Source organism: Lactuca virosa, chromosome 2 (genome assembly GCF_052849685.1).
Source record: "Lactuca virosa cultivar CGN04683 chromosome 2, Lactuca_virosa_CGN04683_v6, whole genome shotgun sequence".
Lineage (NCBI taxonomy): Eukaryota > Viridiplantae > Streptophyta > Magnoliopsida > Asterales > Asteraceae > Lactuca > Lactuca virosa.
Window position 1 is genome coordinate 17,894,553 of NC_136427.1, and position 16,115 is coordinate 17,910,667.

The following is a 16,115-nucleotide window of genomic DNA, read 5'->3' on the forward strand; positions in this document are numbered from 1 at the left end:
AGTGGTTGATTCAACTTGCGAATCAGAGTATATAGCAGCTAGCGAGGCAGCAAAGGAGGCGATATGGCTGAAGAACTTCATTGGAGACCTTGGAGTTGTACCAGCTATTAAAGAGCCAATGGAAATTTTCTGTGATAGTGAAAGTGCAGTTGCCTTAGCCAAGGAACCAAGGGATCACGGGAGATCCAGACACATCGACAGAAAATACCATTTCATCATACATCGAATAGAAGAAGGACTCCTCGTGGCAAAGAGGGTATCATCGGATGAGAATCCAACAGATCCCCTCACGAAGGGACTGACTCGGGTTAAGCATCTCCAGCATGCTCGGAGCATAGGGCTGATATTAGATTTAGTAGTTAGATAACCTTGAAATTTGTAAAGTGTAATTGACATTAGATGATGAATAAAAGGTGTTTTATTTATGAGTAAAGTGTTGTTATCTCTTGTCGATCGTTTACTATATTTCTTTTGCATGTTTTGACTTCCAGAATAATTATGTTTGGTATATCATATTATTCGAACCTCCACAGTCGGTCATATGTCGGAAGTAGGTATGAATCAAGACTGTCATGATTGGTTGCAGAGGTCTAAGTTGTTGGACATGGCTACAACACTCATGAGTGCTCATAAGTTCTGAGCATTGGACTCAACCCACGCTCACTGGAATTACTTCATGCAATTTATCTCGAGTGATCGTGAGACGGTAATATCATATAAGTCTTCAAACATAGAGATATGATTTGTTACTTATGAGTTGGTTATGCATTGATTGTACGTTAACGCATTGGTAACTCGATGTTATAAAACGTGCTTTTGTGTATAATTCAATGAGTGGTAGAACAAACATATGAGTCGAAGTTTATCTGTTCCTTCTTGGATTAGAAGCTGATATCTGGGCCCCTCGATGATTTTGTTTTGACCTATGTACCGGGCCCGGTCAGAACTAAGTTGATGTGTTCAATTAAGTTCTTTGTCAAACAAATCGGAAATCGGGAAACAAACTGTTGGACACAAAGTAAGACACTGTTCCATGTATTTGTCCGGCTGATATCTAGAACAGAGGATTATATGATCACTTATCTGAAATGGCATATCATCATCTTCTCAGTTCCGAGAAACCTTGAAAAGAGCTATGATTGCTGATCGGTTCCTGAAGTCATACTTGCAGTTATAGTTATTAGACTTATCCAAGTGGGAGACTGTTGGATAAGGTGTCTAAGTCCATAACTATTTCTGGTATGTACTTGACCCGACCCGGCATGGTCCATTTGGGTTGCATGGCATCATGCATTTGGATAGACTAAATGAGAGAAATAACACTTGTGGTTTATTAATATATTATAAGTTCTAATATATTAATAGTATTATTTAATTAGTATTGATCAAGAATTAATCTAGGATTAATTAAGTGATCAAAAAATGACTAATTAAATATATGGGTTGATCATGTAAATCATCCATAACTTGTATAGTGGGCTAAAAGGCTCCATGGATAATCAAGTTGGGTTAAACCCATTGAATGCTCCATGGAGGCTCCATGGGAGTTACAAACCCATGGGTCATGGAAATGAAGAGTCATGCCACATTAGGGTTTACATGGTGTAACCCTAGATGTGACACACTATATAAGCAACATGTTCTCCACCAAAATCGGGACACTAAAAAAACAAGAAGGCTAGAGCCGATTTTGCAAGTATAAGATTCTCTCAAAGTTTACTCATTTGCATTTGGTGTTGTGTGAAGCATTTGAGGCATCACACTTGGGGTGCTAGGCTCACAAGGTTTCAAGGATCATAATCAACAACAAGGTAAGTTATTCTATATTTCATTCAAGTTAAAAATGTTCCCCATGTATGCTAGATAGGAATATAACCTTGGAATTCAACTTTGCATGATTATTAGACAAACATAGATCCAAGGTTATTAGGGTTGCATGTACACTTAGGAAGTGTTAGAATGCTCAAAACCCATCAGATATACCATTGACCAAAAAGGTCCCTATACAAGCATAATGTACACATAAGTCATACCAATAATAAAGAGCAGAGAGCAATAGACACGTACCAGCCACAACGTCTGGCGCTGCCCGAGCCTGCTCGGCAGTCAGCTGAAATGCGCGGCTCTTCACTGCTGGAGCTTCCGCCTTAACAAGGCGGCCCTCAGTGATCCTCATCGTGGCGGGCGCAGGCGCCGCCACCGCTCCTCCCCCTCCCTGCAACTACGAACAGTTGACCCGCTTATGGCCGGTCTGGTTACAGTGAAAACAAATCAAGTTCTTCGTAGGGCAATCCCGGCTCAAGTGGCCTTGTTGGCCGCATGCATAGCATCACGTACCCGAGATACGACACGCTCCATAGTGCACCCTACCGCACTTGGCACACCAGCCCCGACCTTACTGGCCCTTGCTGGAAATGTCTGAGGTCTAAGGCTTCTTAGCCTGTCCCACCGTTGTCTGTGCCTGCTCCGGCTTCCGCTTGGTGCGGAAGTCCAACTCCATCTCCCGTTCCCGGGCCTTCTCTACCATTTCATTCAGGGTTTTTCACCCTGTAAAGCTTACAAACTCCCGGATATCATCCCTTAGCATGGAATGATATCTCGTCCTCCGCATATCCTCATCGGTAGCATACTGTGGGATTAACAATGCTCGCTCCCGAAACTTGGCGGTGATCTCCGCCACAGTCTCGGTGGTCTGCTGGAGTTCCTGGAACTCCCTCACCATCCTCTGCACCTCAATGGCTGGTGCAAACTCCAAATCAAATTGCCGCACGAATTCGGCCCATGTCATCTCAGCCACACCGGCTGCTCCCACCTGGCTAGTAACTTCACCCCACCAATCTCGGGCTCTATCTCTCAGCATACAGGAAGCAAATCCCACCTTTGACGCATCCGGACAAGAACTCGTGCGTTGGGCGTTCTTGATATCCGCGATCCAGCGTCGGCTAACAATGGGGTCCCTGACCCCGAAAAACTCTGGTGCTCCGCACGCCTTGAACTCCCGAAACGAGGGAGTTCGGGCCCCAACCTGGCCCGTATCAATCTCGGCTTTGAATGCCCGGAGCCTCTCCTCCATAATCTCCATCATGCCCTCCTTGACCGTCCCAAATATGATTGGGGTAGCGTCAAGGATGCCCTTCGTAACCTCGGCCGCAATCAGCTCGCACAGCCTCTCATCAATGTCATCGGTAGTGTTACCTGATCCCGACCCGGATCCAGATCCCGATCGTGATCCTCCTGCTCCAAATTGTGTCACCACCATGCTGAACTGAAATACCATAATTCATAATGATCAGGATTACCATATAAGGGATCTTCCCACACCGGTCCTCCTTGAAGTTGCCAGATCTAGCATTGGTTCGGGTACAGGTCCTGTGCTTTCAGTAGTACGGGCCCAATACTACCTTCCACACCTACCTGTAACCTTCCTAAGGCTATATCCGATGACCCCATTTTGTCCCAAACTCAATCATGTCTTCCAGACTACTCATAACTCAAATCCTAGGCGATCCTAAGATTTGCTCTACCCATACCAATCAGACCAATCATAACCGGTTGCCTTTATGCATGCAAATTATACACAGAAGAGGATCAAATAGACTTTCGAATAAAAGATTCTACCCTAAGACCACAACTAGGCAAAGGACAGGAAATAAGGCCAAATCAATCATTCTGAGGCTATAAGCTCCTAACCGTATACAATTTTAAAAGCATACACATAGCAAGTTCCATACGATCATCAAAACTCAAATATCAGTATACATAGCTATCACATTGGGGAACTACTTACTTGGCTCGGCTGATCACGCGCGTTGCACTCTCATCTTTTCCTTTCCTTAAAAGCTTTTTATTTCATTTTGTTTTTGAAAAAAAAATCTTTTTACCATTTCCTTAGTTTGAGTCCTGACACACTCGAGGGTGTGCCCGAATCCCTCAAACCAAGGCTCTGATACCAACTTGTAACGACCCATTTTTTTAAGGAATTTTTTTTCATTTTTAGTTAGTCAAACACATTTACATAAATCATGAAATCCCAACATAATTGTTTTCCAATCCACATTCACTAAAATTTTATTTAAAAGAAAACATCAGAGTGTTCGCAAAACACATCAGTGAAAGGGAGATAGAGTGCGCGCCGCGCCATCACGCCTTGCCCTTGCCCTTGGGCTCAGATGTACCTAAAACAAATCCACAAACGGTAAGCTTAAAAGCTTAGTGAGTTCCTAGAGCACACCCCACATACAAACCACACATTATATCAACTATGCAAGGTACCTCTACCACATATCATATATCACATTAGCTATAAAGCTATCTCTAACAGTAGCCATAAAGACTATCTCTACAGTTAGCTATCAAAGCTATCTCTACTCTTAGCCATACAGGCTATCTCTACCGCTAGCCACAAAGGCTATCTCTACCACATATCAACACACAAACATGCCACACGTTTCTAACAACCAATATACCAACTATCATGGAATGGGCCGACCTTGGTGTTGTAGACCCATGGGTATGGTGAGAAGCTTCACCTCTCAAATGCTGAACTAGTAAGCTGAAGTCAGATACGTCCCACGCTGCTTCTTCTCAGCCGCCTATAATCATCAAGTGATTTACTTAACACAACCCCATAATACCCTCATAGTCTACCCTGGTCAATGTCCATAGCCAAGGTTAACAGTCCATATTAACTTCAACTCGTCTAGTATAACCAGCCACTCGCCGAGTTCCTTGCCTAACTCGTCGACTCGCCGAGTCACTAGAGTGACTCGCCGAGTCCCCTCCAAACACTCGACCGCAAACCCTAGCCGAAAACCCCATGGCCGCAAACCCTTAGCCGTAAACCCGACTCGCCGAGTTCCTTTAGTCCATTTCGTTTTCGGTCCTTTACAGTGGAATCTGGAGTCCCAAACTTTAGATCCAACCTTCTCTATCACAGATGACACGTAAAGTTGCAAACTTTACGTGCATGCAAGGCCTCATAATGCTAGGAGGTCAATATAATGCTCTCAACAAGGTTTGTGTGCATGGGAAGGGTCAAGCTACATAAAGGGAGCAACTTTATGACTTTGGGGACCTAAAAGGTCCATATCTGAAACTATATCCCAATGATACGTTCAGATCTAAGATTGGACTCCATTTGCCCCAAAATGGACATGAACTAGAAGGAGGAGAGATTTAAGAATCTACAGATCAAGGTAACGACTTTTTACCTTAAAATGATGCCCAATGCAGTGCAGATGCCGGATCTACTACTTCCCCTCTTGTTCCTTCTTCTAGATCTCTTCTTCAACACTCCAAGCTTGCTAAACCAAGCTCTTACTCTCACTCAAGGGGGGTTCACGGCCGCAAACGTCCTTCTCTGGGATAATAAGGTGCTAAGGGAGGCCCCAAGGGAAGATAATGATCCTTATATAGGGTGCAAACCCTAAGAACTAGGGTTTCCTCTTACAGCTCCTACTCGCCGAGTCAGGACTTTCGACTCGCCGAGTAGGTCTCGGTCCCGCGTCCGTGATTAAATGCCCCTACTCGACGAGTTGGACTCCCAACTCGCCGAGTTCATGCACAAAACCCTTATAATTTATAAATAGCCTCTAAAACCAGGAACAGTTGTTACAACATCACACCAATGACAACAAACACTCAAACAATTTAAATCGACATAATTCTTTTCCACTATTTCCTATTTATCAATAACCATTTTCAATCGGGACATATTATGACGAACAAAGACAAAGACGTTTCATCGTTTGCGCAATCCACTGGATTTCCCTATCAGACCAGACCACTCTTATTTGTACCAAAAAGACAATTCACTAGTAACAAAGAATAGATACCTCGTTTAACAAAAAAACAATGCAAAGTTTAGCAATAAATAGTAGATACCTCAATTAGTAATGTTGTTCAATTCCAACACAAAATAAAAGAATAAGCATAAACAAATTAGTTGTTGAATAGATTATCCAAGACACCTCTTCTCTATACACCAAAAAACTACTGGTTACAATAACAACCGATAAATCAAAAGGCAATAAACGGACAAACTAGTGAGAAGCCATTTCCAATTTAGCGACAAGTTATTTTTCGCAAATAACGCCGAATCCTTTTGCAAATACTGCTGCTACGTAAATAAGAGCTACATTTCCATTACTTTTAGAAAAACTACGTGTTAATATATCGACAATCGGTTATTAATAAATTTCAGTCTAAAAGTCAAAAACAGAAAGGATTAGGTATCCAATGGCTGGTCAAGAATCTCGAGCTACTTGCCTTTCATACATGACCTGATGACCACCAATTTGTGCAACAAAACCAACTTCATTTTTGCCCCAAAATTCAAAATTTAATTCCTTCGTGACGACCTACAATCTCTAGAAACATCCAGCGATCTCCCCAATTCTTCTTCTTCTTCTTCCTCTGGTTTTTCTGTGATTGTTTTTATTTCACAATCATGGAAACCCTAGCTTCATCTGCAACAATCGTATCTTCTTCTCCTAAATCCCTTAAAATTCTGTCTCCTAGATCCAAACACCCTATTGGAAAAAGACTCTTTCGGCTCCCGATTTCTGCCAAGAGTAAGCAATTCTGTAACTTTGTAGTTTTCACTACTTTGCTATACCTACAACTTTTTAATAAATTAGAATTTTCATGATTTGTCGTCTCAGGTAATGGAAACGAATCTGATCTCCGATCAGAGTCAAATGATGCGAGTATTGTCCCAATTTCCACCAACCGAACTTTCTCCAAGGTAATCATGAATCAGCTTACTTTCAATTTTGTGTATAATCATTATTAGGTTTTGTTAGATTAGATAATCTAGATTCTGTGGACCCTCGAAAACATGCTCCTGTAATTGCATGGGTAAAACTGATGATTGATTTGATCTGACGCTTCGATCGACTTCAAAGTTACGTACTTGTTGATGCTATACGATGTTTATGTGTTATCCGTGAAATTGAAGGAGAATCTATGCTAATTGTGTTCTTATGTATGCTGATTGATGTAAATCAAAAACTTTTGCAGGATGATGCTATGGGGTTAGTTTTGAGTGCAGCAAATGTAAGGGGATGGACTACAGGTTCAGGTATGGAAGGGCCTTCAGTGCCTGCAGGTGGTGATGGAGATTGTGAAAAGATTTCTACATTTCCATGGTCTCTTTTCACAAAGTCTCCAAGAAGAAGAATGCGTGTTGCTTTCACTTGTAATGTGTGTGGTCAAAGAACAACCCGTGCTATTAATCCCCATGCTTATACTGATGGCACTGTTTTTGTCCAGGTATTCAATTATTCATGATTCTTTACCTAAAGTTCTGTTTCTTTTTCACTTTAAGTAAAAAGAAACAACACTCAAAAGTGTGGATTCGAGTAATCCTAAAATCATGTTTGATTTGAATGCAGTGTTGTGGATGCAATGTGTTTCACAAACTTGTGGACAATTTGAACTTGTTTCATGAGATGAAATGCTATGTGAATCCATCATTCCAGTATCAGGATCCAAATGGGAATGTTGGAAGCCTTGGATTCAAATATTTAGACATGGGTGATGAAGATGATAATGATGACATCATTCCACTCTTATGAGGTGAGAGAAGTGGCGTGTATTGATTCTATTCAACCACACACACACACACACACACACACACTAGTGGTGATTGTAAATAACTTTGGAACTTTGGTTTAATGTTATATAAATAAAGTAGAATGTTATTCTGATGGGGTTGTAAATGGATCAAGTAGGAACTAATTGTGATTATATTTGTATTTGTATCAATATCTGCATATATGAAATGATAATTCCTAGATGTTATGTAGAGTATATAGTTTGGTTGTGAACAACCCAAATGGATTCTCTTTGGTTAAATTCCAAAACTTACTTCTTACTTCATATTTTGCTTTTCAATGAATTTATGATATGGAATTAGTGGCAGTTTAATCGCTTTCCTTGATCAGCTGATCTCGAATGGGAGAAAGATTTAGGGGGCGTATAAACTTTTCATCTTTGTTTTTTACCACATAGCTTTATATTATTATGTTTTGGCAACCTGGCTTTTGCAACATAGGGTATCTAAATCATTATTCAATGTTTTATAAACAGAGTTTTTTAGTTGAATCAGTCTGATTACTAGTTTTTGGTTCAACAGCCGGTCTACTTCTGGTAGTGGTGTGCATCAGCCTTCGGGTTGTGTACACTTTGGATAACCTGGTCGATTGAGTTATTCAATTTTCTTTGAAAATTGACTTATTTTTTAATGGACTTAAGTGAAATCCAACTATCCAAGTCTAATAAACCGGTTCAAACGATTTTTTTTGGTTCTATCATATTGGTTCAACCCGGTTTTTGAAAAAATTGTATGGTTCAATCCGGTCTAGAAGTTGACATAAAATCGATCGTTGAGGAACTGTTTGTGTCCCTGGTTTCAGTATCGCCCGGTCGAAGTGGGTTTTAAAGCAATGTCATTATTTCAAGTTTTGGTATAGGACACCAGGATTGAAAGTGGGTCACTTGTGTAAGTTGTGTTGACCTTTGTCTTATAGTTGAGTGACATATTTGAGACAAACTTCTGTCTTTTTGTATACTATTTAGGGGTGAGCATAGTGTAATTCTTGGCTAAAACATTTATCGGTTTTTAGCTTGTGAAAACCGTACGGTGCGGTTTTTTATGTTTGGGTCGGTTTGCAGTTTTAGCTGTAGTTTAGTTTGGTTTATAAACCGTAATAGGTCTGCTGTGGTTTTTATATGGGGGCGGTTTTAAAACCGCAAAATCAGTCATATTTGATTAGGCTGATAATAACAAATATATAAAGCGGTTTTGTTAGAAGTTAGCGGGTAAAATATTAGAAAAAATATTGAAATTATGTAGTACTAAAAATAATATTTTATTGGCCAAATATACATTTTGAATGACGTGAAACTAAGGTGGTGTTTGTTTTGGAAGTGGTAAAATGTCTTTAGTCTTTTTCCGTGTCTGCGGAAGAAGACGTGGACCAAAAGTCTTTTCTATGTATTCATACAAAAAGTCTTATTACAAAAGGATCTTGGGTTTCTTGTCTTCCAGAAAACAAATGGTCTTTTTGGTAAACATCTATCCGTCCGCAGATATAAGTGTCCAAAAAGTTTTTTTGCCAAAAAAACAAACAAGCCCTAAGTCTTTTATAAATGTTTTGTATATCTCAAAATAATGGCCAAAACATATTATCATAAATATTGATGTATGTTTTTCATAACTTTTATAAATATTAAATAGATAATATATATTATTTAAATATTTAAATGATCATACAGTGTACGATGTGGTATATGGATAATGACTTGAAAGGGTAATAGACTTTCGATTTTGTTCACATCTAGTCACTAAACTTTTTTTCAGTATCTATTTGCCACTGAAAAAAGTATCCTAATATTATACCCCGAAAAAGTATAAAAAAACGAAAATCGAAACCAAAAAACCCTTATATATGTTGTTATAATTCGGGTATTGACATACATTATATTAATATATTTACTATTAAAAAGGATATCGAAATTTTCATATTACATACAACATACATTTAAAAGTATTTTTAATATTATTATTCTTTTTAATTTTTCTTATGTAACTTGTGTTAACATATACATACATATAGTTAAATGGTCCATATTATATTATAGTTTCAAAAGTAGCCTCGTATGTAAAAAGTTATTATAGGGATTTTCCCTCGTTAGTTAGAAATTTTTTATTTTAATTTTTTTCATTTTTAACGATTGTATTTTAAAAATAAAATGGTATAGTATTAATCTGTCTGTGAGTTTAAAGCAACTTATATTCATTAAAGAAAAAAAAACAATAAAGAACAATATGGTATTTTTACTTTAAACATACACAAAATAGCTTTTCTTGGCCAGTTTTGTACAGAAAACACACATAGTCAAATATAAACTGAAACTGCCCAACGAACTAACCAACAACTTCTGAGAGAGGAAAAGAAGTTGATTCTTTAATGAAACTAAGCAGCAACATCAATTTTAAATCTATTATCAATAACTATTGGATTTACATTAAGGATGTCGTCTTTATAAAGATTTCAAGCTAACTTGCATCATCTCAAACATGAAGTTGAGTATCGATATTCAGATAGAATCAAAACACCCTATTTGTATCCAATAATGTTAGATTAAGTGTCTAAGGTCAAAACTAAATTGATATAACTTTATAAACTAAAAACAAAAATACTTTTTGGGTAGTCTTTAATAACTAGAAATAGTTAGGAACAACTTAAGGAGCATGATGAAATAATTCGTTTATTTATACCTTTTTCGGGGTATAATATTAGGATAATTTGAGAGGGAAACGAACTTTCAACTTTGTTCACATTTAGTCACTAAACTTTTTTTCATTATCTATTTGTCACTAAACTATTGAAACTGTTCACATTTTACCCTTATGACCGGCGGTTACCGTTCATAAGGGTAAAATGTGAACGGTTTCAATAGTTCAGTGGCAAATAGATAATGAAAAAAAGTTTAGTGACTAAATGTGAACAAAGTTGAAATTTCATTACCCTTTTAAGTCATTATCCTTGCGGTATATAATAAAAACTGAACCACACTACAAATAATAAGTTTTTTATAAAAGACGACAGTATTGGTTACTTGTTTTGTTTTGGAGCGCTGGTATTGTTTTGCAATCAAGTAACGACTAGGATGATTTTATTTTAAAAAAAAATGTTAAACTGTACAATCTGAGCCGTCGACATAAATCCGTCCTAAGATCCACGTAAGAGGTCAATCAATGAACACTGACAATATGTTGGGTGTGCCAGAGATTGAGCCTTAGACTTCATGTGTGGAATTTCACTCTACAACCATTAGGCTCCCATCGCAGGCTCAATTCGTTTACCGTTGCAAGTATTTAAAATATAATCATTTTAGTAGTGTTTTTATTTCAATGAATATTATATGTTAATAACGGAAACCCAAAAAAAAATAGTTGTTTATAATGTTGTGTACATGATGGGAATCACAACAGATTTCTCATTTCATTAAACAATCTATGAGATGGAGAATAAAAACAATCACTTATAAAAAAAAAAGGTTAATGTCATAAAAACCCTCAAGTTTTCAAGGTTTTATCGGTTTTGCCCAAAGTTGAATTTTATGTCCGTTTTTACCCTAACATTTTCGAAAAAAAAGTTCGGTTTTACCCTTTTACCGGTGATAACAGGTTTTCCAGGTTACCATTATATTAAATTCGCAAAAAAACTCTTAAGTTTACCATTTTTTAGCGTTTTTACCCTTAAGTTTATAATTTTTTTTACACTTTTACCCTAAGTATTTTTTTTTCATAATATACGTATTCATGCAGAAAAATCGTATTTATATACGAAAAAATGTTTAATTAAATATTGTTTTTTTTTAATGTTATATATATATATATATATATATATATATATATATATATATATATATATATATTTGTTTGTGTGTGTGTGTTTTTTGCAAGATTATATCATTTAAAAAGATAAATAATATTTTTAGAATTATGAATACGTGTTTTATAGATATAGTTTTTAGAAGTATAAATACATATTTTTACATTTTTATATATTAATATGTATCTATACTTCTAAAAATATATTTATACTTTAAAAAAATACATATATCAAAATACATATTTACACTTCTAAAAAGATATGTATATACTTATATAAACATGTTTATGAATGAACAAGTTTTTTTTATTGATATGTATATTTTTAAATACATAAAAATATGTATTTGTAGTTCTAAAAACATATTAATTTGTTTTTTTTACATCTTAAATGGTTTATCCAAGAAAAAAAACATACACACACACACACATATATATATATATATATATATATATATATATATATATATATAACATTAAAAAAATGTAAATACAATATTTAATTAAATTTTTTTCGTATATAAATATGATTTTTCTGCATGAATACGTATAATATGAAAAAAAAATACATAGGGTAAAAGTGTAAAAAAAATTATAAACTTAAGGGTAAAAACGTAAAAAAATCCGTAAACTTAAGGGTTTTTTGCGAAGTTAATATGATGGTAACATGTTATCACCGGTAAAAGGGTAAAACCGAACATTTTTTGGAAAATGTTAGGGTAAAAACGGACATAAAATTCAACTTTGGGCAAAACCGACAAAACCCTGAAAACTTGAGGGTTTTTATGACATTAGCCCTAAAAAAAATGTATTGTAGCCCAATCAAATTTGGGTTGTTTTGGATTAGTTACTAAAGTTTTTTTTATCAATAGTTTGTTTTATCGGTTAAATAGGAAAAGTATCAAATTTTACAGTTTTATCGGTTACATTTAGTCTAGGTGATTTTTTTTAACCGACTTGTCTTTTCATTTTCTCTTAATAGAAATCTAAACCAAAACACTCCCAAGCCCACCCATAAATACGTTGTCTTCTTCTTCTTCGGTCCCGTAATAACCCTAGCTAATGACTCCTTCACCAACCATCGCCAGCGCCTTTCTTTGCAACCATTTCTTACGACTGCATCACCAACCATCGGCGACGCCTTTCTTCGCGACCATCTTCTACGACTCCTTAACCAACCCTCATCGGCTCCTTTCTTCGCAACCATCTCTGGCTACTCTTTCACCAACCATCATCGACGTCTTCTTTAATGGTTTGTGGCTTCTAAAATCAAGGGTTTCTTCAAATCGATATGTTTGCTTATTCAATTTTTTTTTTCATTTTTAGGTTGAAATTTTTTCTTCACCAACTGTTTAACACATTCATGAGCCAATTTAAGAAATCATTTTAAATAATGAGTTCGATGAGTCGTTGATCAGATGCTAAATTGCTCAAGAACTTAATTGCAACCTCTAAGCTTCGAACAACATGTGTGTAATCCTAGAAGTTTTCCAAGCTATAGATCCCATTTTTTGAGCAATTAAATGTTTCACATCATCACCTTCTTTAACTAAATTGCTTGAACACGCAATTGAATGCTCATGTGCTACTATGGTTCTAGAGCCAGTGAGTGTTAGAAATACAAAAATTGTGTGCTCTTCAACGAATTTGATAGAATATATAAACTTTTGCTTCAGTTTCATTTATTGGATTTGAAGTTTTCAGGAACTCGATTTCCCTTCTTTTTTTGCCAGGTTCTTATTTATTGTAAGAAAAAAATCAAATCATATTCATTCTTGAGTTGAGAGCGATAAATGAGCTTTCCTATGAAGATCAAATATTGGGTTCGAACTTTTGGGTTTGTGGCGAATAGTCTTCTTCAACTTAGATTATCATTAAGTTTTCTGGTTTATGGTTCTTTTGTTGGTTAACTTTTGGGTGGTGATATGCGAGGTGAGGTTGGAACGGGTACATGGTAGTTAGGAACTAGGAAGTATCAAATTGGCAGGTTTTTATTTGAAACAAGAACTGAATATCTATTATTTTACATTGTAAAATGGTGAGTTTGCATCCATGATGGATCTATCATCTTTTCTTGATTGTTTACAATCCGGTGGTGGAAGGTGGATGTGATGGTGATGTTAGGGGTGGAGTGAACGGTGATTGTGATGGTGGGGGTAGGGGTAGGGTGGTTGACGGTGGTGATGGTGGTGGTGGTGATGGTAATGGGGTGGTTGGTAGAGGGTGGTGTAATTGACGGGTAAAAAATATATAGAAATCTAATTTAAAATGATTTTCCACAATGGATATTATGTGGCCCCTAATATATATATATATATATATATATATATATATATATATATATATATATATATATATATATATATATATATATATAGTTTAAAATGTCACAGAGTAACCTATTCTTCCTGCATGAGGTCACATAGGCCATATAATGGTGTAACCGACAGGTAAAACTTAACTTTAATGGTCTATTGCGCAAAAATAATTTTAGTGATTATCTCGTTATTACGTAATTATGTTTCATAGCGTGATTATACAAGGGTTGTAGAACCCGACATAGATATTCGTGTTTATAATACGAAGCTATTATGAACACAATAGTAGGCTTAATGAGTTTAGCTACGTACTTAAGTATTATGTATTAAATGGAATTGTAGAGTCGAACACAATGGTAGGCTTAATGAGAAGATGTCGTTTAATTGACAAAGTTGATAAGAATCAAGAATTATTGTGTCTTTTATAGGAAGGTCGAGGGATTGTTCCAATTGCCTATTTAAGCAAACTTGCAAGGAAGATCTTTCAACATTTTTTAGTGAAAACCCTTGTAGTAAGATTTTCTTACCCCCATCTCAAAAGGAGATTTCTTATATATTTTGGTTGAAAACATTATTGCCTAAAGTTTCAAGCCAATCCATTCCCGTGACCACCTAGAGGGTGCATAAATTGCGAACAAAGGCATCCATTATGCAAGTAAATGGTCCAAGTTTTATCTTAACATTGTTGCAATGTTCAATGACACGACATGCGAGCCATCTTTTAGTGTAACAAGAAAAATGTCAAATTATCATCCAAACGCTACAAGTTAATGAATAAAATAGGGACAAATGTATGGATTCGGTCCCCAATCTATATACCTCTCGCAATGAAAGCAAAAGATATACCAACGTGCAATATATATATATATATATATATATATATATATATATATATATATATATATATATATATAGTTTAAAATGTCATAGAGTAACCTATTCTTCCTGCATGAGGTCACATAGGCCATATAATGGTGTAACCGACAGGTAAAACTTAACTTTAATGGTCTATTGCGCAAAAATAATTTTAGTGATTATCTCGTTATTACGTAATTATGTTTCATAGCGTGATTATACAAGGGTTGTAGAACCCGACATAGATATTCGTGTTTATAATACGAAGCTATTATGAACACAATAGTAGGCTTAATGAGTTTAGCTACGTACTTAAGTATTATGTATTAAATGGAATTGTAGAGTCGAACACAATGGTAGGCTTAATGAGAAGATGTCGTTTAATTGACAAAGTTGATAAGAATCAAGAATTATTGTGTCTTTTATAGGAAGGTCGAGGGATTGTTCCAATTGCCTATTTAAGCAAACTTGCAAGGAAGATCTTTCAACATTTTTTAGTGAAAACCCTTGTAGTAAGATTTTCTTACCCCCATCTCAAAAGGAGATTTCTCATATATTTTGGTTGAAAACATTATTGCCTAAAGTTTCAAGCCAATCCATTCCCGTGACCACCTAGAGGGTGCATAAATTGCGAACAAAGGCATCCATTATGCAAGTAAATGGTCCAAGTTTTATCTTAACATTGTTGCAATGTTCAATGACACGACATGCGAGCCATCTTTTAGTGTAACAAGAAAAATGTCAAATTATCATCCAAACGCTACAAGTTAATGAATAAAATAGGGACAAATGTATGGATTTGGTCCCCAATCTATATACCTCTCGCAATGAAAGCAAAAGATATACCAAGGTAGAATATATAAAAAAAATTGTGTATATTGTTATTTCTTGCAATTTGTAAGTTATATTATAAAGAGCTTATTGTCATGAACTTGTATCTACAAGCTCACGACTGTGACACATAATCTTCAAACTAAGTTTTTCAAACTCAAAACACTCTTATAAGCAAGAGAGTGGAAACTAGATGCTAATAGGAAAGCACTTATATTATTCACACATACTTACAATAAATAAAATACAAGTTTAGATGTTTCTTACAAATGAAGTGATCCTACCTATTTATAGAAAAGTCTCTAAGAGAAGACAAGTGAATATACATGGAAATGAACGGACATCTTTCTAGAATATATGTATAGAAGTTTCATGATCTTTATATGTTTTCACCACCTTCCATATATTACGTGATGTTCAAGATCAATGTGGAATTCTCTAGAATCTCGTGTTGAACCCTCTATATGATGCCTTGAAGTTGGTAGTCGTGTCTGAAAGATCTAATATGCTCAAGAGTCATATTAGAATGATATTGTTAATTAACATGTAATACTAAGGGTCACACTAACAACAACTTGATATAATTGATTATTTATTAGAAATTGATTTTAATAAATATTCATAAACTCTTATAATAAATTGGAAAAAATATTTATTTCATGAAAATAATTATTTTACAATTACAAGTAAAACATTGTTTCATATGG

The 16,115-nt window shown here is 35.7% G+C and overlaps 1 protein-coding gene across 1 annotated transcript; it reads left to right on the plus strand.

The window, feature by feature from the left end:
* The first annotated feature begins 6,210 nt into the window (after window positions 1-6,210).
* Window positions 6,211-7,798, plus strand: LOC145158934 (Zim17-type zinc finger protein). The gene is made up of 4 exons (XM_079077795.1): window positions 6,211-6,572; window positions 6,663-6,745; window positions 7,021-7,272; window positions 7,395-7,798. The coding sequence occupies exons 1-4, from the start codon at window positions 6,449-6,451 to the stop codon at window positions 7,575-7,577; spliced, it is 642 nt and encodes a 213-aa protein (XP_078933921.1). The 5' UTR covers window positions 6,211-6,448; the 3' UTR covers window positions 7,578-7,798.
* The last annotated feature ends 8,317 nt before the right edge of the window (window positions 7,799-16,115 follow it).

What these genes read in the sequence shown, in the direction of transcription:
- LOC145158934 (XM_079077795.1), top strand. Translation starts at nt 6,449, where the DNA reads ATGGAAACCCTAGCTTCATCTGCAACAATCGTATCTTCTTCTCCTAAA. An exon ending in GCTCCCGATTTCTGCCAAGA is followed by an intron (nt 6,573 to 6,662) that starts GTAAGCAATTCT and finishes TTGTCGTCTCAG; the next exon opens with GTAATGGAAACGAATCTGAT. An exon ending in CCAACCGAACTTTCTCCAAG is followed by an intron (nt 6,746 to 7,020) that starts GTAATCATGAAT and finishes AAACTTTTGCAG; the next exon opens with GATGATGCTATGGGGTTAGT.